At 41.5% G+C, this 22,121-nt stretch overlaps 6 protein-coding genes and 1 non-coding gene across 9 annotated transcripts; 4 read left to right on the top strand and 3 right to left on the bottom strand.

Annotated features, from left to right (window-relative positions):
- Window positions 1-391: 391 nt before the first annotated feature.
- On the bottom strand, window positions 392-4,739 carry LOC124313313 (protein daughter of sevenless-like). Of its 2 annotated transcripts, none has more exons than XM_046781721.1 (6): window positions 4,432-4,739; window positions 3,345-3,473; window positions 2,353-3,278; window positions 1,893-2,275; window positions 1,697-1,812; window positions 392-1,568 (listed from the first exon to the last, which is right to left on the bottom strand). In XM_046781721.1, exons 1-6 carry the CDS (start codon window positions 4,507-4,509, stop codon window positions 1,317-1,319), a joined length of 1,884 nt encoding a protein of 627 aa, XP_046637677.1. In that variant the 5' UTR covers window positions 4,510-4,739; the 3' UTR covers window positions 392-1,316. The 2 variants fall into 2 exon arrangements, with proteins under 2 accessions (XP_046637677.1, XP_046639254.1); XM_046783298.1 differs by having other exon boundaries at window positions 392-1,550.
- Window positions 4,740-5,556: 817 nt separating this feature from the next.
- On the top strand, window positions 5,557-10,396 carry LOC124320680 (calpain-D-like). 2 transcript variants are annotated; one of them, XM_046783543.1, is made up of 13 exons: window positions 5,557-5,951; window positions 6,028-6,070; window positions 6,143-6,397; window positions 6,471-6,792; window positions 6,908-7,338; window positions 7,401-7,557; window positions 7,625-7,811; window positions 7,872-8,006; window positions 8,071-8,215; window positions 8,285-8,417; window positions 9,011-9,535; window positions 9,602-9,643; window positions 9,702-10,396. In XM_046783543.1, exons 1-13 carry the CDS (start codon window positions 5,726-5,728, stop codon window positions 10,014-10,016), a joined length of 2,916 nt encoding a protein of 971 aa, XP_046639499.1. In that variant the 5' UTR covers window positions 5,557-5,725; the 3' UTR covers window positions 10,017-10,396. The 2 variants fall into 2 exon arrangements, with proteins under 2 accessions (XP_046639499.1, XP_046639500.1); XM_046783544.1 differs by having other exon boundaries at window positions 5,558-5,951; window positions 6,492-6,792.
- LOC124320681 (apoptosis inhibitor 5-B-like) lies at window positions 10,387-13,384 on the bottom strand. Its single transcript, XM_046783545.1, has 10 exons — window positions 13,180-13,384; window positions 12,950-13,111; window positions 12,725-12,890; window positions 12,503-12,663; window positions 12,228-12,425; window positions 11,978-12,160; window positions 11,730-11,914; window positions 11,442-11,664; window positions 11,176-11,371; window positions 10,387-11,107 (listed from the first exon to the last, which is right to left on the bottom strand). Exons 1-10 carry the CDS (start codon window positions 13,246-13,248, stop codon window positions 11,043-11,045), a joined length of 1,608 nt encoding a protein of 535 aa, XP_046639501.1. The 5' UTR covers window positions 13,249-13,384; the 3' UTR covers window positions 10,387-11,042.
- A 212-nt stretch (window positions 13,385-13,596) lies between these two features.
- LOC124326797 (AN1-type zinc finger protein 2A-like) lies at window positions 13,597-15,052 on the top strand. The gene is made up of 6 exons (XM_046785602.1): window positions 13,597-13,818; window positions 13,907-13,949; window positions 14,023-14,206; window positions 14,271-14,419; window positions 14,489-14,663; window positions 14,730-15,052. Exons 1-6 carry the CDS (start codon window positions 13,764-13,766, stop codon window positions 14,904-14,906), a joined length of 783 nt encoding a protein of 260 aa, XP_046641558.1. The 5' UTR covers window positions 13,597-13,763; the 3' UTR covers window positions 14,907-15,052.
- Window positions 15,053-15,149: 97 nt separating this feature from the next.
- LOC124326782 lies at window positions 15,150-16,612 on the bottom strand. The gene is made up of 3 exons (XM_046785601.1): window positions 16,502-16,612; window positions 16,162-16,423; window positions 15,150-16,098 (listed from the first exon to the last, which is right to left on the bottom strand). Exons 1-3 carry the CDS (start codon window positions 16,514-16,516, stop codon window positions 15,269-15,271), a joined length of 1,107 nt encoding a protein of 368 aa, XP_046641557.1. The 5' UTR covers window positions 16,517-16,612; the 3' UTR covers window positions 15,150-15,268.
- Window positions 16,613-17,314: 702 nt separating this feature from the next.
- Trnah-gug lies at window positions 17,315-17,398 on the top strand. Its single transcript is given in 2 exon segments — window positions 17,315-17,351; window positions 17,364-17,398. It is a non-coding gene; the product is annotated as a tRNA-His (tRNA).
- Window positions 17,399-17,515: 117 nt separating this feature from the next.
- Window positions 17,516-20,552, top strand: LOC124326404 (alpha-protein kinase vwkA-like). Its single transcript, XM_046785201.1, has 4 exons — window positions 17,516-17,691; window positions 17,960-18,610; window positions 18,678-18,698; window positions 18,777-20,552. Exons 2-4 carry the CDS (start codon window positions 17,968-17,970, stop codon window positions 20,129-20,131), a joined length of 2,019 nt encoding a protein of 672 aa, XP_046641157.1. The 5' UTR covers window positions 17,516-17,691; window positions 17,960-17,967; the 3' UTR covers window positions 20,132-20,552.
- Window positions 20,553-22,121: the final 1,569 nt, after the last annotated feature.

Below are 22,121 nucleotides of genomic sequence, written 5' to 3'. Positions count from 1 at the left end.
AGGAGGCTGGCACAACTGCAGACGGGGTACGTACAGGGGAAGACGAAAAAAAAAAATGGCGGAGGTCATCCAGTTACAAAGAGAAAAGCAGCAGCGCACACGCATTTTGTCGTACTAGGTCTGACGTTATATATATTTAGACCGAGACGACGACGTGGACGACGTGCTGGCAGTGTTATGTCTGTCTGTAACCTACACACGCGCCAGCGGTTTCTGTTTTCCCGCCGATCAATCGCCGCACCCCCTCGGTGAAAGCTGACGAACGAATTAAATATCCCAGACGGGATTCACACACACACACACACAGATGCCGGTGAGCCGATCATGCGCGCAATGCGACACCTTCATCTTGTATACTTGCGGTGAAGGTGAACTGAAATCGAAAAATGAATTAAAGTGAGAAAAAAAAAGAACTGTATTTACAGATAATCTCTCAAAGTGTTGGGGGAAATGTACGTACAAGAATAAAAGACGAAGCGTGATTCTTCTTTTCTTTTTCAAAAGAAATCCAAATGCAAAAGACAAAAGAGAGAGAAAGAAAAAACAAACAAAATTACAAGTAATAATCATCATCAAAAGAATTGTTTTTTAAAGAATGAATATATGCTGTTCTGCCCCACATTTTCGATTGTCATTAAATTGCCCTTTTCTTTTCGCTGTAATCGCGAGAAAATGAATTAACGAGTTCACAATTCCAATAATCAAATGATCACAATCGCCGCCCATGAAACCAGTGAACATCAATTAAAAAAAAAATAGATTAACGGGAAAGGAATAACACTCCAACAATCATGTTGGTAATTTTTTGTTTGTTTTTGCGATAAACAAATGAAATTTTTATATATTGTAAGGAGAAAAGCTTCGGGCAAGTTTTTTGAATTTGTTGTCGAAGTATTGGCCAAAATGATTATTTTATATATATATATATATGTATATATATATACACACATACACGTGCATAAAAAGGGAATGGCTCGAGTCCATCTGTCAAAGGAAAAATGGGGAGGAGTCAAATGTGTGTGAGGGGGGGGGGGGGGGGGTTGACGAAAAAACACAAGGCCGACAAGGCTTGTATATGTGTGTGCCATCATCTTTGATTGTCTTTTTTACACAACGGAAATAATCTCACAGAATTGTTTTTAATCTCTCTCCGTGGGGGGTGCGAGCGCGTATATGTGCCAAATATGATTTTGTGCCGAGTGCGTGTGTTCCCTACTTTTAGTTTTCTTCTGAAAGGAATTGAGTCATTGTCTTGGATGTTTCTCGAGACATTTGAACGATCCAAAAAAGGTGGTGGCGGGGTAGTTCGAGAGTGCCTATTGCGCCTTTTTGGAGCGACGCTCCTCGACGGTGAGACGTGTTCGGTTGAAAGCTTCCGTTTTGATGAAGTCGACAGTCTTGTAGACAGTCGACGAAGCCTGGTGGTGATTTTGGTGATGGTGACCCCGTTCGGGACTTTTGGGCGACTGGAGAGACGAGTCAGACTCCAAATCCAAGTCCAAATACTGGATATCGTCCAGCTGACGGCCAGCGCTAATGACCCTCGAGCCCTGAATGAAATAGTAGATCTGTAGGGGAGACACAAATGAGAAAAAAAAAAGGAAAGACACCGCGGACACCCCCAAGGTTAGTTTTAGTTGGTCAGCAAAGCGAGTTAATTCATTAATTTTTAATAAAAAGGAGGAAAATGTTTTACCTGCTCCTCGTCATGGGCGGAATTGGGTCGGGTACTGCCCCGACTCGATGGATCGTCAGCATCGTCCGAACTGCTTCCGTGGAAATCGGCGTGTTGTCCGACACCAGAAACGGGACCTGAGAAGAGAGAGAAAATAAAAGATCGGCATCGTCACAACACCCCAAAAAATCGATAGACCTCAAACGAGACCACTTACGATTGGGTTTCAACTGGCGGTTGACTGAGGGCGGTGGAAGGGGTCCATCAACGACGCCGGCCGCACCAGAGGATTGCGTCTTGGGCTTGAGTGTTCGGTTGACTGAAGGCGGAGAAAAGGGGGTCATGGGAAGGAGTGCTGGACTCGCCAAAGGGAAGGGGCTGGCCAGATTCGAATAAACGCTGGGCGACATGGCTGAAGCGGCAGACAACCCGGCCGTGACGGCGTTGTTGTTGAACGTGAAAATCTCAGCCGCTGCAGCCACAGCCGATGACGACAATTCGCCAGGTGCAGCGTTCGAGTAACAGTGCCGTCTCTGGGCATCCTTGCCCGTCTTGCCGTCGTTGCCGTGGTCACCCTGGTGTGATCGCGGGAAATCGTACCTTAAAATTCCACCCCCAAAATGAAATAATCAATTAACCAATGTTTGCGCTTCATTTACTAATCGTTGAATAATTACCAGGAATCGGCGTTGGTCGGCGTAGGTAAAGGAGGCGATGTCGACGATGGAGAGCGTGGGCTACTGCTGCGACTGTGCGATCTTCCACCAGGAGCGATGGAAGTTGGCGATTGCAGCTGTTCCAGATTCAGATAATTGTGCGAAGGCTGGTCGATCAAGTGAGGTGGTTTAGGCGGACGAGGCGGCGGCACAAACTTCTGACTGCCCATCAATTGGGGAACTGATGGTCGTTTGCTGGCGCCGGTGGCCGGTTGCAGTCTCTTAAAAGAGTGCGCAAACTTGTCCTCAAAGCTACGAATTTGTTCATGAACTCCTTGGTCGTTGCGCGCCGACGAACTGACGGGCTGCAGTTGCTGCGATTGACCCAATTGTGAGTGGCCGGGCGACGACAACTGTCTGGGCTGGTCGCAGAAAATGTCCCAGCCCTCGCGCTGAGGCCGGCCGCGTAAACTTTGAGTTCCCAGAGCTAAGCCTCGCGCTGTCGGTGCTGGAGTCACGGGCGCCGACGACGGCTGGCCCACCGATCCCATGGCTTCTTGAAAGACGAGACTGCGCGATCCTGAAAGGCATTCGCTCAACGGGAAATAAGGGCCCGAACTGCCGGTCGGCGAAGTGGGCGAGGTGGGTGGCGTGTCTTCCAACAACTGGCTCACTTGCAATGTCCTCGCCATGGCCGAATGGACTCCGCTGGTGGCCATTGTCGATGACGCGTTAGGGACGGGCCGTGTCAGAGTCACAGACGAACCGGTCTCTTCATCTTCGCGATAAAACACCTTGAGACCGCAGACGTGACAGATGCAACCCACCCAGCTATTCATGTCTGATTCACTGTCGGCCGCCAAAAAGTAGACGCGCTTCGGTGTGCGGATGTCAAACATGTGGGCATACCGCTGCTTCCTACTTTCAATCGTCAGCCCGGAATCCACCTGTTACAAGAAAAAACCCAATTTTAAAAATTAAGTTGAGCAAATTTAATTAAAAAGTCAATTCACCTGTTCGCATTGGTCCAAATCGATTTTGCCCTTTAATTTTCGACATGTTCGATCCGTGTAATATTCAAGGAAATACTGTCCAGGCAACTCGCCAGAATGTTTCAACACGAACCATCTTCTCCGCCATTTCTGTGTCACCAAAAGAAGAAGAAAAAAAAGGATAAGAAATTGATGGGCCAGGCACACAAGACATTTTTGTATAATAGAAGGGTCTCCTCGCATGGGGGTTGTCGTAGAGTGAGAACGAGATCGGCAAACATTCTCATAATAAAAAAAGAAAGGGGGAGAGGAGAAGAAATTCGATCATATCTAAGTTGAACGAAGAGGGGAGGGGAATGCCATCAACAGATCCGATTACAAAGAGTCGGTCATAGGTCAGAGAAGCGCGCATCTACCAAAACCGTGGGAACAACATCCTCCTCTCTTCCACAGATATCGAGATGATGAAAACAAAACACAAAATATATAGATCGAATAAATTTCGTTGCAGCGTTCACCACAGAAACCGGGAAAAAAAAACTCGCGCGATTGGTGGCAGCCCACAAAGTGTCACAAACAACCATGCACCATTTTGATAACAAAACAGCTCCTGCATAATTTATTTTTGGAGGAATTCTTTATCTCGGAGGGAAAATGCTAAAAAGCAGTTATCTAAGTTTATGAATCTACAGATAAAGATTGAGGTAAACTCTGAAAAATGTGATGGCAAGTCTTATCTTGATGTTGAGCAACCAATACAGCCCAACGCTAAAAAAAAAACACAGAGAATTCCAAGATTTATCAGAGACTGAGTACATGCCATGGTAATGCTGGGTTCAGCTAAATTTCTAGTCTCCACACATAACACAAATGGGATAATAAAGGATAATTTGGCATCTATGATTTGAGCAACAAAGAGATAAATAATAATGGGAAAATGATTGGACAAGAAATGCTTCATCGTGACCCACTAACAGAGAGAATGGCCAACAGAAGCTTGATAATAGTATTTAGCATTCTTAACCATGGAGTTTGATCAAGGTAAAAATATCAACTGTTCAATAATGAGTAACCTGTTTTAATTAAAATTGAATCAAATTACACTTACAGCTCTCCATATTCGTTTGGTGGGCGGAGACTTGACAAGCCAGCCTTCATGAACGATTTCCGTGTTGGCCAAAGCCATGGTGCCTTGTAGAACTGAGCGAAACAAAACTATACAAAACAATTGCACTTAATATTAAAGGCGTCGATTCTATTGACAAGACGACGACCATCCAATCGACGGAAAACGGGTAACAACAAAGGGGAAAAAGAACTTTTTACGACATTTTTCCAGCTCAAATTCCAAAGCCAAGTTAGAGAACACAAGTGATCTTTTTGGCTAGGATGGGATGACTAACATGACGCTGCCAGATCTCAAATACCTGACGTCTATTCTCTCTTTACAGCGTCCAAAGTTTTCCATTTTTCCTTATCTACTTTTGTATGCACAACACGATAGAATGTTGTTAAACCAATCAGTTTTTCATATCAAAATAGTTTTACTAAACGCTTTGAGAAAATGCCAATGCATTTTTATTTGTTATTTGGGAAGCGTTTTCCACTTTTCCTCCGTAGGCGTTGATACTTGATAGGAGGAAAGAGTTTGAAGACGCGTCGCTAGGTGGCCTAACCTATTCAAAATTAATGTGCATTTTGAAAAATTCATTGGTCAGCGACTCAACACGCTCGACGGGAATGGTCGATTTTCTATTGTTGATTTACGAATATCGATTATAGTAGGTAACGTGATTATGGGACTGGATAGATCCTGCATTTAAGTTTGCGTTCCATTTAATCTAAGCAACACTTGTGCGCGAATACCTGTTTTCTCTAAAGCCATACACCCAAAGTTTAAAAAGAAATTTATTCGGAAAAAAGAAAAAGAAGGTAACATGCTACTGTCAAAAATAAAAGTATAGTTGTTATTATAGTGGCGTGCACCTAAAAGTCTATGCGTGTTCTCACCACATTCACGCTCGGTCCGCCTCGCAGGTTCGATAACAAACGCGCGCGCAACGCCACATGCGATATTTGTTTTCAACTTCACGAACGATTTTTTTTTTTCCTTATCTGCATCACCTATAGCACTGGGTGGTGATGAAGAATTCATGTCAAGTGGGCGACTCAGCAAGTGTATCCTACACCTTATTGGCTGCCGCTTCAGTTAACAAAAGGGAGACCAGCAGAGACGAAATACCTCAGGAGGGCAGGTCGATCGATTCAGGATCAGCTGATCGCGGCTGTCAGTCGGACAGGGAAATTTCGTCTGGATCTCACAGTTTCTTTGTCGATATGTCTGGCTTGTGCGTTTTATTTAATTCTTGACGTTTGGCTTTTTAAAATCGGATTAGTTTTAAATGGGTACGATTGCCTCAGTCTTGCAATGGAAATGTGTGATATGCCTACAAGTTAATCCCACTGAAAAGAGCTGTTGCTTCAATTGCGGGGCAAAACGATCTTGTACAATAGAAAAAGAAGAAGTCCGTCCAATGTGTTCACCAGTCAACTTTGAGGAAAACAATCGGTCCTCGAAAAATCATTCACAACTTAAACATTCTGTCTCCTACTCTAGTTCTACATCAGGTATTTAACGTTTTAATAATTTATCATCTCCTGGGTGGGAATCTCTGTTATTCCATTATTACTTGTGTATTCTTAGCAAAATGGACTTGTCCTCACTGCTTATTTCTGAATGTGGCAAGGTTAGTTTGAATTATCATCAATTTATTTTTGTTAGAACCTATTAATAGACAAGATATACCAACTTTTTATAGTGCTCAAGATTGCATGACTTGCATGACCAGCAAACCTAAAGGAATTTCAGCTAGTCAAGAGCAAAATCAAACTCTTCAACAGCCAAACAACAATAGCTCAACATGGTCTTGCAAACGCTGCACATTTTCAAATCTTATTGATCTCCACTGCTGTGAGGTTTGTGAAGCACCTCGCTCTCCCAATATCCCTTTAACATTACCACGAAAACCCATTATAGTTAAATATGGAACATCAGGATTGGACTCAGACAACAAGTATGTATTGTATTTTTAAACTCTACAGTATTATGAGCAATAGCATAACTTTTTTACTTGAAACTAAAAAAAGGGAATTGTTTATGCCTGACAGCCATTCCAAAGAGGCAGCCGTGAATGGTAGGAAGAACGGTACGGTGGTCGTTAATCATCAGCACGACGCGAGCTGGACATGCAAAAAATGCACTTTAATCAATCCAATCGGGGAAAATGTTTGCTCTGCGTGTAGCTGCTCACAACTGTACAGCGAGAAGAAAGTAGAAAGTCAAGTCTCTGCTCATAGTCCCACGAAAAAAGACACCTGGTCATGTCCTCAGTGCACGTTGCTTAACTCACACTCGATTTCCAAATGCAGAGCATGTAAAACCGCTATGACTCCGCAGTCCCAGATAAAGGTACGTAGATATTGCAATGGTCTATAGTTTTCATTGTGTACTTATCCTTAATATTTTGTAGCGTTTCTCATTTTCTTAAATTTATCGATTATCGTTTAACTTAATTTTATAACAGGTTGGAGCACCGACCATCGGCAGCAGCCCGATTCCTTCTTCGCCAGCGAGAAACATTCCATCATCAAAGCGTACTCCCGATTCTGTGATGGGAGGATGGCAATGTTCTGCTTGTACATTTCACAACAAAAAATCTAAATCGTACAGCTGTGAAATATGCCAATCCAGTCGAAGTCTAACAGCTCTTTCACCACCTGCTCCGGCCGCCATCTCGCGCCATGAAAGTGAGCCGTCCGCTTCTCTCCGCCACACGGAAGAGGAACAAGCGCGTCTCAAATGGAAGCGTATTGTTGGCTTTTGTCGAACCAGTGGCGATAAATTTGTCGACGATTCATTTCTACCTACTGGACGCTCTTTGCACAACAGCACTCAAGAAGGGGTTCAATGGCTCCGACCCAGTCAAATAGTTAGCAGCGCTGCTTCCCATGTCAAGTAAGAAAATGGAATGTTCAAATTCATACCAATCACGTTCGCTCATCATAATTCATTTACAGGTGGGCTGTTTTTCGTACCCCGTTGCCATCCGACATATCTCAAGGAATCCTGGGTGACTGCTGGCTATTGAGCGCCTTGGCAGTGTTAGCCGAACGAGACGAATTGGTGCAAAATGTTATGGTCACACGGGAAGTCTGTAACGAAGGCGCTTATCAGGTTCTTATTAATTTCAAAATTTGTACTTCTGCTGTGCGACCCATAATCTAATTTGTATTTATTACAGATACGCTTATGTAAAGATGGAATGTGGCGAACTGTTTTGGTTGACGATTTGTTGCCTTGTGACCAACGTGGACATTTGCTTTACTCTCAAGCTAAAAGGAAGCAATTATGGGTGCCGCTAATCGAAAAAGCCATGGCGAAAATTCATGGAGGCTATGGTGCCCTTGTTTCGGGTCGTTCAATCGAAGGTAATTTGATCCGAATCGTTTTAATTAAAAAAGTACGTACTTAACTCTTGATTACGTCAGGTCTTGCCTCGCTTACAGGAGCCCCTTGCGAGAGCATTTCCCTCCAGCCATCAACCAACGGAAGTAACAGGGAAGAAGCTGAAGTTCTGGATGAAGATTTGATTTGGGCACGACTCCTCAGCTCTCGCACTGCAGGTTGGTTTACCTTAATTCGCATTTGGGTAATGTTATTATCATTGTTTCGTTTTGCTTTTAAAAGGTTTCCTGATGGGCGCTTCTTGCGGTGGTGGCACAATGAAGATAGACGAGGAAGAGTATCGCCAAAAAGGACTGCGACCACGGCACGCCTACTCGGTGTTAGACGTACTTGATTTCAGTTCCAAAGGTGGTCCTCGTCTTCTCAGGTCTAAACATAAACATGACTCTCTTGGCTTTCTTGAAACTTTGATCTAAAAGTTGGAATTGCACTTTAGGATGCGTAACCCATGGGGACATTTTTCGTGGCGTGGTGACTGGGCTGACGACTCCAAACTTTGGAACCCCGAACTTCGTGCCATTTGTATGCCGCACGGGGATGTGGAAGGTGTTTTCTGGATATCATTCCAGGTAATTTAAAAGGAATTCTTCTCTTTTTTATTACGATAAGATTTTATTTTTCTTTGAAGTAAAAGACACAAAGAAATTCTAGAACTTTTTTTTAACAAACTGCGTTGAATTTCAAATTGGCGTGATGGGAAAAAAAACTTTCCGTCTCGGAATAAAAACTATTGGTTACACTTTTCAAAACTGTTGTGGTGACACGATCTACCGAAGAACCACTTTTTCAGCTATTTTTGTTAGAAGGAGACTATATAAAATAACACAGCTGTTCATGCATAAATGAGCACATGGCAGTGTGCTATACTAGTATCACGCACTGACCATCCGTTCTTTACGATATTCTTTACATGACTGCACTATCCCCTACTGTTCCTTAATGATATCCTGTGTGCCTACGCAATCTGGATTTGTTTGTTTGTCGATAAAATCTCAATCGATTAAACAATAAAACCGCATTCAGCAATGACCCATGGCGGCATTGCCGAACCAATTGTTGGGATCTCCTCCCTGCGGTTGTTAGGAGCACGTGCGCGTAGGGCCCTTTATCAACTGAATGGGCAATATTTCACTGAAATGTTTCTTTTTTATTTTCTCTGCAGGATACTTTGGTTTTCTTTGATTGCATTGATGTCTGCAAGGTGCGATCAGGTTGGAGTGAAGTTCGATTGCCTGGTCTCTTGCCTCCTTGCGCCTTTTCAGACCATGTTTTGGCCGTCCTAGTGACGGTGGTTGAGCCAACCGAATTGGATTTGAGTTTATTTCAAGAGGGCAGCCGACACACGGACAAGTCACAACGCTCGCCCGTCGATCTCTGCGTCGCACTTTACAGAACTGGCTCAGTGGCTGCTCCCCAAATTGGCCAATTAGTTGTGCACAGTCGACGGCAACTGAGGGGTTTCGTTGCCACCAATGCATTCCTGGAACCTGGATTGTATCTCATCGTGTGTCTCGCTTTCAATCACTGGGATTTGAATCCAGTTGAAGGTGCCGTCACCCACTACCCGCCGTGCGTCTTGGCATTGCACAGCAGCAAGCGACTTCTTGTAGAGCATATCACTCCTTCACCATTTGTTTTGGCTGATGGACTCATTAGTTTGACTATGGCCAAAGGCCAGCGCTACGAGGTTCGAAATGATCTTTTACCATTTAAAAATATGTTCTAAATATAAACTTAATTTTTGTATCTACAGGGAAGAGAGGGTATGACTGCTTATTATCTCACTCAGGGTTGGGTAAGTTATCATTGTTTTGTAGACAATTTCTATTTTTAAATCATTTTCCTTTTTTCAGGCCGGACTAGTAGTTACAGTGGAAAACCGCCATGCAGACAAATGGTTGCAAGTCCGCTGCGACTGCCAGGAAAGCTTCAATGTCGTTTCTACTCGAGGAGCTCTGTTGACAGTAGACGCAATTCCACCACTGCATAGACAAGTGCTCTTGGTTCTAACTCAGCTGGAAGGTGGTGGTGGATTTTCTATTGCACATCGTCTTATACATCGTCTTTCTCCTCAAGGCGGTCTTAATGATTGGGGGCCTCCAGGTGAATCTCATCAGCCTTTACTGACCTCCGCCGTTACTGGGTTACACACTCCTCGACCAATTTGAAATGTAGGATAACTTATCGGAAAAATTCCAACCAGTCATCACAGTGAAATCGTTTACCCCCAGCCCTCCCTTTTTCAAAATTACTATTGAAGTTGCGATTTTAAGGATTCAATCATTTGTTCTCTAAACTCAATTTTATAACAGGAAAACAACCTTAGGTAGTGCTAGCAACTTGCCTCGCGTATCGCTCTTTATTTGAGTTTTGTGTACGTATCTGGACTAACTAACCTAATGTGTGTGAGTGCATCACAAAATGCAATGAGTGTAGGTGAATTTTTAATGTACACTGTACGAGTCTCAAATTATCGCATACTATTCTGCCATTTTGTTTGTAAAATACATACGTATCATCAAGTGAAAAGTTTGCGAATTTAAATGTATCATTGTCTGTATTAATGACGATATTAGGTATGACAAACAATAGCAGAACTTAATTGTGTGTACGGCTTAGGGACGGACACTGAAGTAAGAAATCTAAACCTCATCTCTTTAGCAACAATGAGATGCCGCCCGTCGGATATGTACCTAGCAAAACATCAGAATTTGTAAACAGTAGTTAGTGACTCGTGTTGTTGGCTGGATTCGACATCCGACTGAAAATAAAGATATAATAAGTAACCCTTGAATAAAATGCAAGCAAGTCCAACCTTCCGGTATATCGCACCCACCATTCTATCACCAAATTCGTAGTTTCTAAATAGAACAAAGAAACGAGCATTAACATGCCGAACTCCTGCTGAAATGGCGGAGAATTAAGAAAATCAGAATTTAATCAAAAATCGCAATTTGTATGTCGACATTCCACAGGGCATTTTTTGGCGAGATAGAAGCTATTTTTCTAACAAACATAGTCCGTCCCGTCACCGACTCCACAATATCAGATTTTCCTTAGTTTACCGACCGCTTCCGTTGTTACCATTTTAAATGAAAAGGTGAAAAGGGTGATTCCAGGTTTAGGTGAGAGGGAAAGAAGGAAATGCGAATACACAACTAGAATTTAAAAGGGGAAAAGGGGGATTCTAGCAACTAGTACCCTCCCCGCCGATATCCCCGCCCACCCCTGTACCCACCACGACCACGGGGGCGAGAATCTAAACAAATAAAATTATCCATTAGAATTGTTTTTGAAGTAGACGGTAATATGTAATGGGTCATTTACCTGCGCCATGCGCTGACACGTTGGCACTAAATTTGCCAGTGGGAACAACATATGGTTGCCTCACACGGTTGTCTGTATTCACTCGAACTTTCGGCGGCGAACTTTCAAACGTGATGGGAGCATGACGCTTAGCAACGCCGGCCGCTTCACTTGTGCTCTCGTTATTAACTGCTACCGCTGCTGTCTGTTTAGCTGCCTGAAAGATTCAGAAAATAATATTGATTACACCTGGTTACCATTTTGTTTTGAGCAGCAATATAACTTACTTGTGATGCATTTGTCGGTTTGAATGATAACGTTACGTTGACTTTGTAAGAAGGCGGGTTTCGGAACAAATCCCGAATTAGTGAATTGATGTTGGAGGTAGTTCTCAAAGCAGTAACCTTAATCCGACCCTCTTCATCTCTCAGTTGGTCGACACCTTTATCTTGCAACGACTCACGTAGCTTCTTTATGTAGCCTTGCACTCCTCGAGCAAAATATTGTAATCTGCCAGGATAAATATTTTAATGTTGTGTGAAACTTCAGACAAATCGTTGGTGATGAGAACATACCGTGATCGGAAATCCTTGCTGCGATCGGCATTATCGGTCAGAAATTCGCGGTGTTGACGAGCCAACTGGTGAAAGGCAAAGATCAATGATTCAACAAAAGTGAACTCTAACCGAATTTCAGTTTCTGTCGTGGATCCATCTCCATTGGTTTCTTCCAATACTGGTGGTGGAAGAGGCATGTATTCCTAAGAAATAAATAACAGGAAATGGTGAAGATGAATTTTTAAAAATTATTTTCAATAAATTACCAAGAGGGTGTCGTACACGATTTGGATTCGCTCTACGACTGGATCTAGGGGGCCGCAATTAGAGCTCAATTCTGCCAGCAACTTAAATATGTCCAATTTTTGTTCACTCTGCCCAATTTCATTACGATGGGGCAAAACTTGGTCACAAATGTAGGAAACAAATGCGGTTGATTTCACCTGAGTCTAAAATAATTTTCCGATTAGTTTTAATCAAGACACTTGTTCTAGGTGTAGAATATAAAAAATATACCGAAAAATAAGGTAAAGCATGTTTGATACAGATTATGATACGATCTAGGTGTTCTTGGTCAGCAGGATTGAAAACTTGAGTGAAATTACACTGTTCAGCAACCAGATCAACTAACTGTTGTTGTCCACTTACTGAATCAGCTATTTTGCATTGTCCAAGAATGGCCATAACTAAAACAAACTCATCTGCTGTGACGTCCTATGTAAGATAAATGGTTCATTGAAACAATACACTCTATAATCAGCTCAGGATAGGTAATCATAAAAAAAACTTACCTGTAAAATTTTTTTGCATTCCTTAACCAACAATTCTTTAACTTCTGGTTTCATGACTCCGGTTTCAAGAGTTCTAAGTTTCATTGCCAACATCTTGAGGGTTCTTTCCCGCATAATTTCATTATCTTCAGCAAGTTCAGAGAACAATGCTTCAATTGTAGCTAAAGAAAAAATATGTAATTTAAAAAATATTTTTTAAAAATTTCTTTTAAATGTCATTACCAGCAGGGTCAATTTGATATAAAGAGGCAATTGAATTGTGCACAGCAGTGACTTCAGAATTGTCTTCTGATTGAAGAATTTGAGCAAGAGCATAAGCAATTTTGCGCACAGCTCCTTTATTATCCTTGCAAATGTTTACAAGATCTTTGATTGCTTGCTTTCGAATCTGAGAAACAACTTCAAAATTAACATGTATGATCCAAATGAGAAGCAATCCACACTTACCAATACGTCATCATCTTCACACAAGTCAAACATGGCATCAATCGTTTCATTCTCCAGGTCAGGGAAAGACTTGGCAAATTTGGCAATAAACTGAGAAGCTAACTTTTTCTCTTTATCAGATCCTTTGACAGCTAAAAGTATATCTTCATACTCTTTCCTATGCTAAATTCGGCAAAACAAATCAAAATTACAGTTGACATTTAAAATCGATTCCAAGTATGTTTTGGTACCTTTGCAATATCATCTTTGGCTTCATTTAAGATTTCGTAATGCTGGTACAGTTTATCAATGATGTCCATATTGAATTGTGTATTCTTCGCTTCTAAGTTGACGGGTAGGTTATCTAAGAAATTTTAAGAAGAACAATGTGATAATTTTTTGCACGCCGAACAAAACTCTGTATGACGCCGGGCCGGGTGAAATGAAGGCATGCACGTTGCAACATTGCGTTGAATGAGAGAGGGAGGGGAAAATAAATAAATCTTCAATTTAAATTTGAATTAAATTTCTATATAATTCTATTCTGCGTTTAGAATTTATCTATTTTAAAAAGATTACAACCAATAAAAACCTATTTTTAATTTCCACAGGAATTTAAACACCTTAATCTGGCAATATTTTTAGCAGACTACGCGTGCAATGTTGTTGCATATAGGATTTCAATGAATTGGGTCGGTGATATTTTGATGCGTCACGATTCGGAATCGACTAGATTCTTCAAGTTAGATCTGTATTGTGAAACTCTTTGAATATATAGCTTTGAGCTTTCCGCGAACCTCTCATTCACATTCGTTTGGTGGCTGTGACAAAAATCATGGAGTTCCCGCATTTAGGAAAACATTGTTCAGAGAAAACTTGTAATCAACTTGGTATGTATCGTTGTTCTATTTGTGTTGTACTTTTGAAACCCATCACTCTGAACACAAATAAATTCTTATTGTATTTTTCATAAAATAGATTTTCTACCCATGAAATGTGATGCTTGTGAAGAAACATTCTGGTAAAACTGAAATTCAAATTTGAAACTGTCAAAATGAAATTAGGTGTTCAACATTTCCCTTCTTTATATACAGCAAGGACCATATCAGATATGAGTTACACAAATGCCAGTCATCCTACAAAAAGGATATCCAGGTACCAGTGTGTCCTCTTTGCAATCAGCCTGTTCCATGGAAAAGAGGTGAAGCACCTGATATTGCAGTAGGTGATCACATTGATCGAGATTGCCAATCTGACCCTGCAAAACAAAAAAGAAAGGTAGTCATAAACCTGAATTTATTATGATTTAAAACATGTAAAATAATTATTTATCAAATTAAAGGTCTTTGGGAATCAATGCACCATGAAAGGTTGCAAAAAGAAAGAAGTGGTTCCAGTGGTATGTGATCAGTGCAGAATGAATTTCTGTTTAAGACACAGACATGCTCAAGATCATAGCTGCAAGGGAAATAATCCTGCTGATAAAGCCAGGTAAATGACTCTTAAGGTTAATATTTCTCATGCCAAAATTCTAAGGTTTATACATATTTTTTAATACAGGGAAGCTGCTTTAGCCCGTGCTTCTACCGGATCAAGTATTTTCACAAAACGCTCCGGTCCTTCTAAACCGTCCAGCACCGTCTACAGCACTGGTAGTAGTGCCAGTAGCGCTAGCACCGCTCGCAGTAGCAACATGCCGCGGGCATTTGCTGTTGCTAATGTTCAAGGAAATTTGGTATGTAGTAATTGATTTTAAAATCATTGAAACAAATGTTTAGCAACATTATCATTACTGAAATAGAGCGAAGATGAAGCTTTGGCTCGAGCGTTGCAAGCCTCGTTGCAAGATCAACCACCTCTTACAGCTCAGCAACAAGAGGAAGCAGACCGGATGTTGGCACTGGCCTTACAGAGGGGAGAACAGCCACCAGCCACCGCTAGCGCAGCGCCTTCTAATAGCAATTGCAGCTTATCATAGCCTCCCACCACACAACAGCACTTGCATATCAAATTGTACAATCATACATAACCCCTTTTATTTTTGCTCTTCTCACTTCAAACTTTGGTGAATCTGAATTCTCTGTTTTTTAAATTTCGAATAAAAAATAAAATGTTTATCCTGCATTTTCTTAAGTCAGGAGGAAATTAATGTTGGTCTGCACTAAATGTGTGTACCTTTTTTTTAAACAGCATCTTAAAGGAAGAAAGACTAAAACTTAAGTTGAGGGTTTAAAAATTGTATATTAAATCAAAGGACTACATACATGGAATCAAACACCTTATGCAGATCGGATAAAGCATGGAAATAATTCAATTCAAGTGATCATGGGTCTTCAACTGTTAAGCGGTGCTGGAGATTCCAATAGAATCGACGTTGATAGAGTCATCGCTTTGAATTGGTTGAGTTGCATCTTGGATTTGTATATCCTGCTGAAATTGGTCCTGAGTCAAGGTGATTGCGCCACTGGCTTCGTTCGTGTTGTAGTTGCCGACGTTTTTGGGGTTGGTCTCGAGTGACTTGAGAAACTCTTCCACTTTTCCAGTCGACTTGACAGCAGATGTGCCGTAGCTGGTAGTAGGAGATCGGACAATGCTCACCTGCTCTGAAAGTTGTCGGATGTTCGTGATAGTGGGCTCAGCTTTTTGCTGAATGATGGTAGGAGTGTCTGCCTCTGCAACATTTGCTACACGGACGACCATAGGTAGTACGTGAGAAATCCGAGTATCTGCAATTTTGCCATAAGTATCCTCAGTCTTTTGATTCTTTTCTACAACGCGAACTACAAGATCGGTAAGACCGTCTGTGCTTTTAGAGGGAGACACAAGGCGGATATCCTCAGCAGTTGTCTCGTCTGTCGTTTTCGTGGGTGTCGAAACACGGACATCAGAAACTGCTGCTAAAGAATTTTGCTCATCAGCAGCAACGAGGACGACTGTTGCTCCGCTGTTGTAAGAATCTTTGGCCGGAGAAACTACTTGAACTCCACCAGTGTTCCTGTTAACATCATTCGCGATGATGGTGTTTTGGTAATCTAAAGCTTTTTGTTCGACGGATTTAGTAGGTGCTGTACGAATGAAAGGGAATGGTAGAATTTTTCGACCAATTGGAATCAAACTTCCCCTGGTTTGGAATCCCAAAGACTGGCCAGAAAGCTTGCCGGCTACGTACTCTGTTTATAAAAATAATATACATAATGAGAGGTGAGTGACTAAAATTCTAAAGATAACATTACCCATTTCTTGCATTTCGCCGAATGAATCGACATATCCAAATCTACCAGTCAAATAACCATTGGCGTCCATATTTTCCAACCGGAACGATCCGTCAGAGGCTTCGTAACCGAACGTGTAAGAGCCATCTTCATTAAGTTCATTGATTTGCTTTAAGATGGTTACGGCGGGCACAGCAGCGTAGGATGTCGTGGAAGATTTGCTAATACTTCCATAATTAGTAGGCATAGCCAGTGAGCAGGCCACAGTAAAAGTCAACAGCAACTAATTTTCCATGTAAATTCAAATTCAATTCATTTTAAACCAATCAAATTTAAATAAGAGAATTAGAAAACGACTTACGATGATGGAATTCATTTTCAGCTTTTAGTCTCCGACGATACAAACAGCAAAAGGATGAAATCGAAACTCGTTGAAGTGACTGACGAATCGAATGGAACTCGCGTCTTTTATATACAGAGAAGAAAGAGAACGTATAGGAGGAAACTAAAAGAAACATCGTCTCCTTTTATCACCATACCAGGCCATCCGGATGACCTGTATAATCAACTTTTACTCTTGTATCATTTCAGCAAATCTCTCACGAAACACGGTGCACGCTCAGATGGTGGTAATTCTTACGGGTATTGCAACAGGCCAGCACTGATGGTCTAAGAAATAGGAGATACATTTTTCCTTCCAATGTCGTTTGATGCCTCGGTAAGAGGGAATCCGCTTTCTTTTTCACCTGTCTCGTTTTATAACGATTCCTTCTTAGCATTGATGTGGTTACTGATGTCCTATACTGTCCGAATTGCTGAAATCATGACGAGACCATAGGGGTGGCAGAAACTTCACCCGAACCTGTTTCGTTTGGCGTAGGTGATCAGAGTTAAGAGAAAAGGTGAGATGGTCTTTGTAATGTTACCATAGGTGAATCATATCATTTGTATCATTAGATGAAACAACCGACGGCGGCGATCTTTTATCGCTCCTTTTATCCGACAAAGTGAAAGGCATTTTTAAGGTCAGAAATCTGCTGCCATCCACTGATTTCGGGTCACAATTAAATGCTAAAGTATTTCCCAAGAAAGAAAAACAGAAAAATTTGTGATTATTTGAATTTACCTTATTTGTGTATTTGGGTTAATTAAAAGAATATAAAATTTCGAATAAGCCGTGATCGTCTAGTGGTTAGGACCCTACGTTGTGGAGTCTGGCAATACCGTAGTAACCCAGGTTCGAATCCTGGTCACGGCACAACGTTTTATTATGCGAGCACAAATTATATTTCTCTAACCATCAATAATAATTAACTCTAATTACTTGTTGATTAAAAGGAGATTCAAATGTTGTATGTCTATGTCATTCATAAACTTTGTAAAGGTGATCTAAAGAAAAAACAAGCAGACTGTTTAGTCGGTTTAGCCTTGGGCGAACTTTTTAACTCAATGGCGATTCATTAGTTCCAGCCAGCTGATTTATCAGTCATTAAATATTTTTGCTGAGCTCACAACTCACAAGTGTACTGCACGTGGCCAGTGTCGAAAACGGTAAGAGCTTAATGCAATTCTGTTACTTCTATTAATTTTACGAGCATGTTTTTAAGTTTTGCCAATAATTCACTTGTGAAACTTTGATGTTTCAGTTTACTTCTGCAATTTGAAAATGTTTTAATGTTCATAATTTTAACCATAGTACTAGTTGTTTAGGCTTTACCTACGTATGTTATATTTGCCATTTAAGAATGACTCGGTTATGAATGGATTACTCTTAAACAGTGAATATGTTAACATGAGTTTACATTTTCTGTCAATCAAGGTACAAAAATGGCGTCGCGTGAATTGTTTGAATGTTCTATTTGTCGAGCTTTATTCCGAGCAAAACCTGAACTGACAGCACATTTGAAAGCAAGTCCCGTCTGCAAAACAGTTCCAAAAAAGCGTGACCCATATGCTTTTACATGTGAATCTTTTACCAGTCATTCGATCCCGAGTGCAATCTACTCGAAAACTGTGCCCGACACAGTCGTCAGCAGTTCGCGTAGCTCCTCATCAACTTCCAAAACATCTTCAGTAGCTGATGGAACTCTTCTAGCAGCCATGGAAGCAGGAATGAAGAAGATTGTCGTAAAGCCCAAAAGAAAGAGTGGTCTTGAGACATCCATTCTCTCAACGATTGCAGATGGCGACGAAGAATTGATTACTGCCTACACCAGCCTCCCTTTGGATCCCGTCACCGGTGAAAGACGGTTGAACGAGGCGATTGTCGGCGCTGTTACTTTAAAATCGAAAATTAATGTGGCTCATGTGGCTGCTGTTTTAACTCGAGCTCAAAAGGTGACAATTTGCTTCCTTCTCGACACGACTGGCAGTATGCTGAATTATATTTCGGGAGTCAAAGAACAAATTGTGGAAATTGTGGACCGGGTAGAAAAGAGTGGCTGCATCATCGAAGGACTTGCATTCGTTGGTAAGTCACTAATTAATTCGAAATTATTTTTTACTCTAGCTAATATGGGTTGTATTATTCGATATAGGCTACAAAGATTGGTGTGATGGTAAGGTCATCTAAGTAAAATGATTTCAGAATTTATATTATTATTAAAAATTAACAATTGATTGATTTGCATTTATAGGAGAAAACCACTTTGAAGTGTTGCCATTCACAAAGTCGATTGCCGAATTCAAGGCCTTTGTGATGAAAATTCGAGCTACCGGTGGAGGAGATGCTCCAGAAGATGTTCTTGGTGGATTAAACAAAGCCATTTCTCTCTCTTGGCCTGAGCGAAGTGGAACGAGGATCATTTTTCATCTTGGTGATGCCCCACCACACGGGAAGAACGTCTATCACGACGGCAGTCAATCCGACAGTTATGAAAATGGCCATCCACGTGATCGACCACTGGTGGAATTGTTCAGGGAAATGCTACACAAGGAATTGTTGTACTATTTCGGCCGCATCAATAACGCGTGTGATAAGATGATTTGTGTGTTCGAGACACACTACGGCAAAAAGATTGACCCAATGGACAGTTCAAAAGTCGGGACCATCTGCAGCGCCGTGACGGAAAGCGTGTCGAGATCCATTTCTGTAACTTACCGGGCCAAAACCTCTTCATCCCTTGGCACCACCAAGGATCTGAGGAAATACACACTGGATAGAAGTGAACCGGATTGGTGTCTGCTCCCGCGTTACGATGGAACCATTTTGACATTCGACTTGCCAAACTCGATCAAGGACATCACTTCTTTCGCCAAGTTGGAGGATTCCATCAAGAAATATCGTCTCCAGATAGCTGTCAATCCATTTGCCAAAGGCTCCGTCCGTTTGGCCTACTACGGCAGGATCTTTTACGTGACAAAAGACGATCCTGCCTCTCCAACTTCCGAAATTGTCGACGATGTCGTCTTTAAAGAAATGATCGCCCTGCCGAAAGTCGTCGATTTCGATCGCCAACGTTACATGACCGATCTCGAAGTCCAGACGGTGGCCGCCAAATTGGCGTTTGAATTCAACGGGATGCTCTTCAGGACGTCGTTGACTCCCATCGTCAAGCTCAAATTTCTGATGGCCAAAGTTGTGCGGATCTTCATGGCCGGCGACAGCTCCCCGCGTTTTCTCGTTTACGAGAAACGATTCCGCGGAGACAGTCCCGATTTGATCAAGTACACCAACAATTTGAATTACGTGCTCAATCCTGAAGGATTGGACGACAATGGACGTCGGAGACTCGAACTGGCCGTCGCCTTTTCTCATTTCACCTACGACGTTACCGACGGCTACCTGCTCGTTTGCGATCTTCAAGGTGTTTGCGTCATCGATTTGAAAGGGAAGGAAACTCTGCTGCTCACCGATCCTGCCATTCATTGTGCCAAGCATCTCCGCTTCGGCAAAACCAATCTCGGCAATTTAGGAATGGAAAAGTTCTTCAAAAAACACGAGTGCAACAAATACTGCCAAGCTTTGGGATTGCGGATGCCAAGCGAATGACTCGGTTGAGAAATGTCTTCCTTATCTCACTCCTGCCTTATTTAATCTTGTCGAATTTGTTTGTCCAGCTTTGATGGGCTTTTTGTTTGATTTTCGGTGGTTTGAAAAAGATGGTTTCCCATCGAAAAAGACCTTTAATTTAGAAATGTCGATTTTCCCATGCGTTAAACGTAATTCAGTTAGTATTTCATTATTTGTTCTTGATTTTCTTTGTTTCTTTTGTTGTTGGCGGGTTTTCTGTATTTTGTTTTCCATGTGCATAACTCTCATTTCTCAGTATTCTTATGGTAACCGTCGGTATAACTGTGAACTAGATTCGTGATTGCACAATATCGTTTGGGAACTTGACAGCCTGCAATGTTTCAACGAAAAGGCTCAGGTATAATTCAGATTCCAATATAATTTCACTTGGTTAAAAATTCTCAATTTGCAGTCTTAATTCACTTAACTGCAAGTTGCTCAATCGTTATCCTTCAGTAAGGAGATTAAGATTTCTGAGAAACTCTAAAAGAATTGATAAAGAATCGAGTCAGGTCAATTAAATATAACAAATGATCTTTTATCGCTGTTCCATCCCAATACAATTCCAGCTCTTCATTTGAATAGTATACACACACTAGAACTTGCTGTTGTGGTTCTCTTCACGCAACACAGATCTGTGGGCATGATACTGTTTTCTTTCTTGTTCTTCGTTACCAGCACCAAATAGAGGAGTTTTGTTCAGCTTCAGCGCCAGTTGATTTACGAGTTGGAAATACTTTTAAGGCAGTAGAGGAAGTTTGGCATCCGTCACAAGGCTGGCTCCTGTCACTTTTCACAGACGCCAGCACCACAGCACCAGACATTCAAAATTTATATTTTTTTAAAATTGATGAATCACATTTCCACGAAGAGAAAAAACAAACAAAACAAGTCCCGTATAGAATCTAATGCAATAGAAGCAAGCGCAAGCCAACGGGTATATAATGAGCAATTATAATAAGACGCAAAGAAAGATGTATTAGTTCGGGTGATTTTCTTGTATTATATTTACTTGGGCGCTGTCGCAAAGTCAAAAGAAGAAAAATCCAAATTTAATTCAAAGGAAATGTTTCACTTGATCGTAAATCATTCCGACTGCTGAGGCTGCTACCCTTCCAGCTCCCAGTTCCAGTTGTCTTAATGTTTAATTCAATCCACACAGCGCATGCGCTCGTTTGTCGTTGGTTTCCTGTACACAAGGAGGCGGAGGCGATGGACCGATGAGAGTCGAGACAACCTTTTCCCCCAAATAACTTTTCTGGCTCCTTGTGGGTTAATTGGTAGCCTATAGGCGAGGAACACCAAACTAAGCCACCGAAAAGAGGATCAAACAAGCTGGTTTCTACCCACTTAAAAAGCAAGGGAAAATCATGTAATCCTTTAAAATAACCTCCCCCCATGTTTTATTCATTTTCCAATCAAACTCACCCTTTTTGAAACTCTTGTAATAGATGACATATACTGGTATATTCCTGGATTTGATATGGTTCATTAAAGGAAGTGACCGTTGGGAAATACTACGGACCTGGCAGCACTGGGTCATCCGTGTGGGAGCCAACGACAGGTGTGTCGTGTGTATAAACGATTAATCATGACTAGATGGAAATAATGGTGCCTTGGGCTGATGTATGAATCCGCATTGACAGCAGTGAAGAAATGAAAACTAAAAGAAAATACAATTCTTTTAAAAAAAAAAATACCTTTTTTCCCCAGGTATAATACAGATGGCGCAAACGTCGAAATAAATTTCACCGACTTTTCAACGGCCCCATTTTTTCCCCTTCGATATCAAACGTAATAATCTCAAATCAAAAAAGAAAGGAGCGTCGACTGGGGGGAAAAAATTCCAAATCGATTTCTTCTGTCTTTTATAATTTTAAGTTTTGAATCAAAAATAATAGAGATGAAAAGATTATTCGCAAGACAGCCGCCGACGGACGAATATTACATCTGAGATGTTATTACATAC

Source organism: Daphnia pulicaria, chromosome 1 (assembly GCF_021234035.1).
Source record: "Daphnia pulicaria isolate SC F1-1A chromosome 1, SC_F0-13Bv2, whole genome shotgun sequence".
Lineage (NCBI taxonomy): Eukaryota > Metazoa > Arthropoda > Branchiopoda > Diplostraca > Daphniidae > Daphnia > Daphnia pulicaria.
This window is presented reverse-complemented; position numbering and strand designations above follow the sequence as displayed.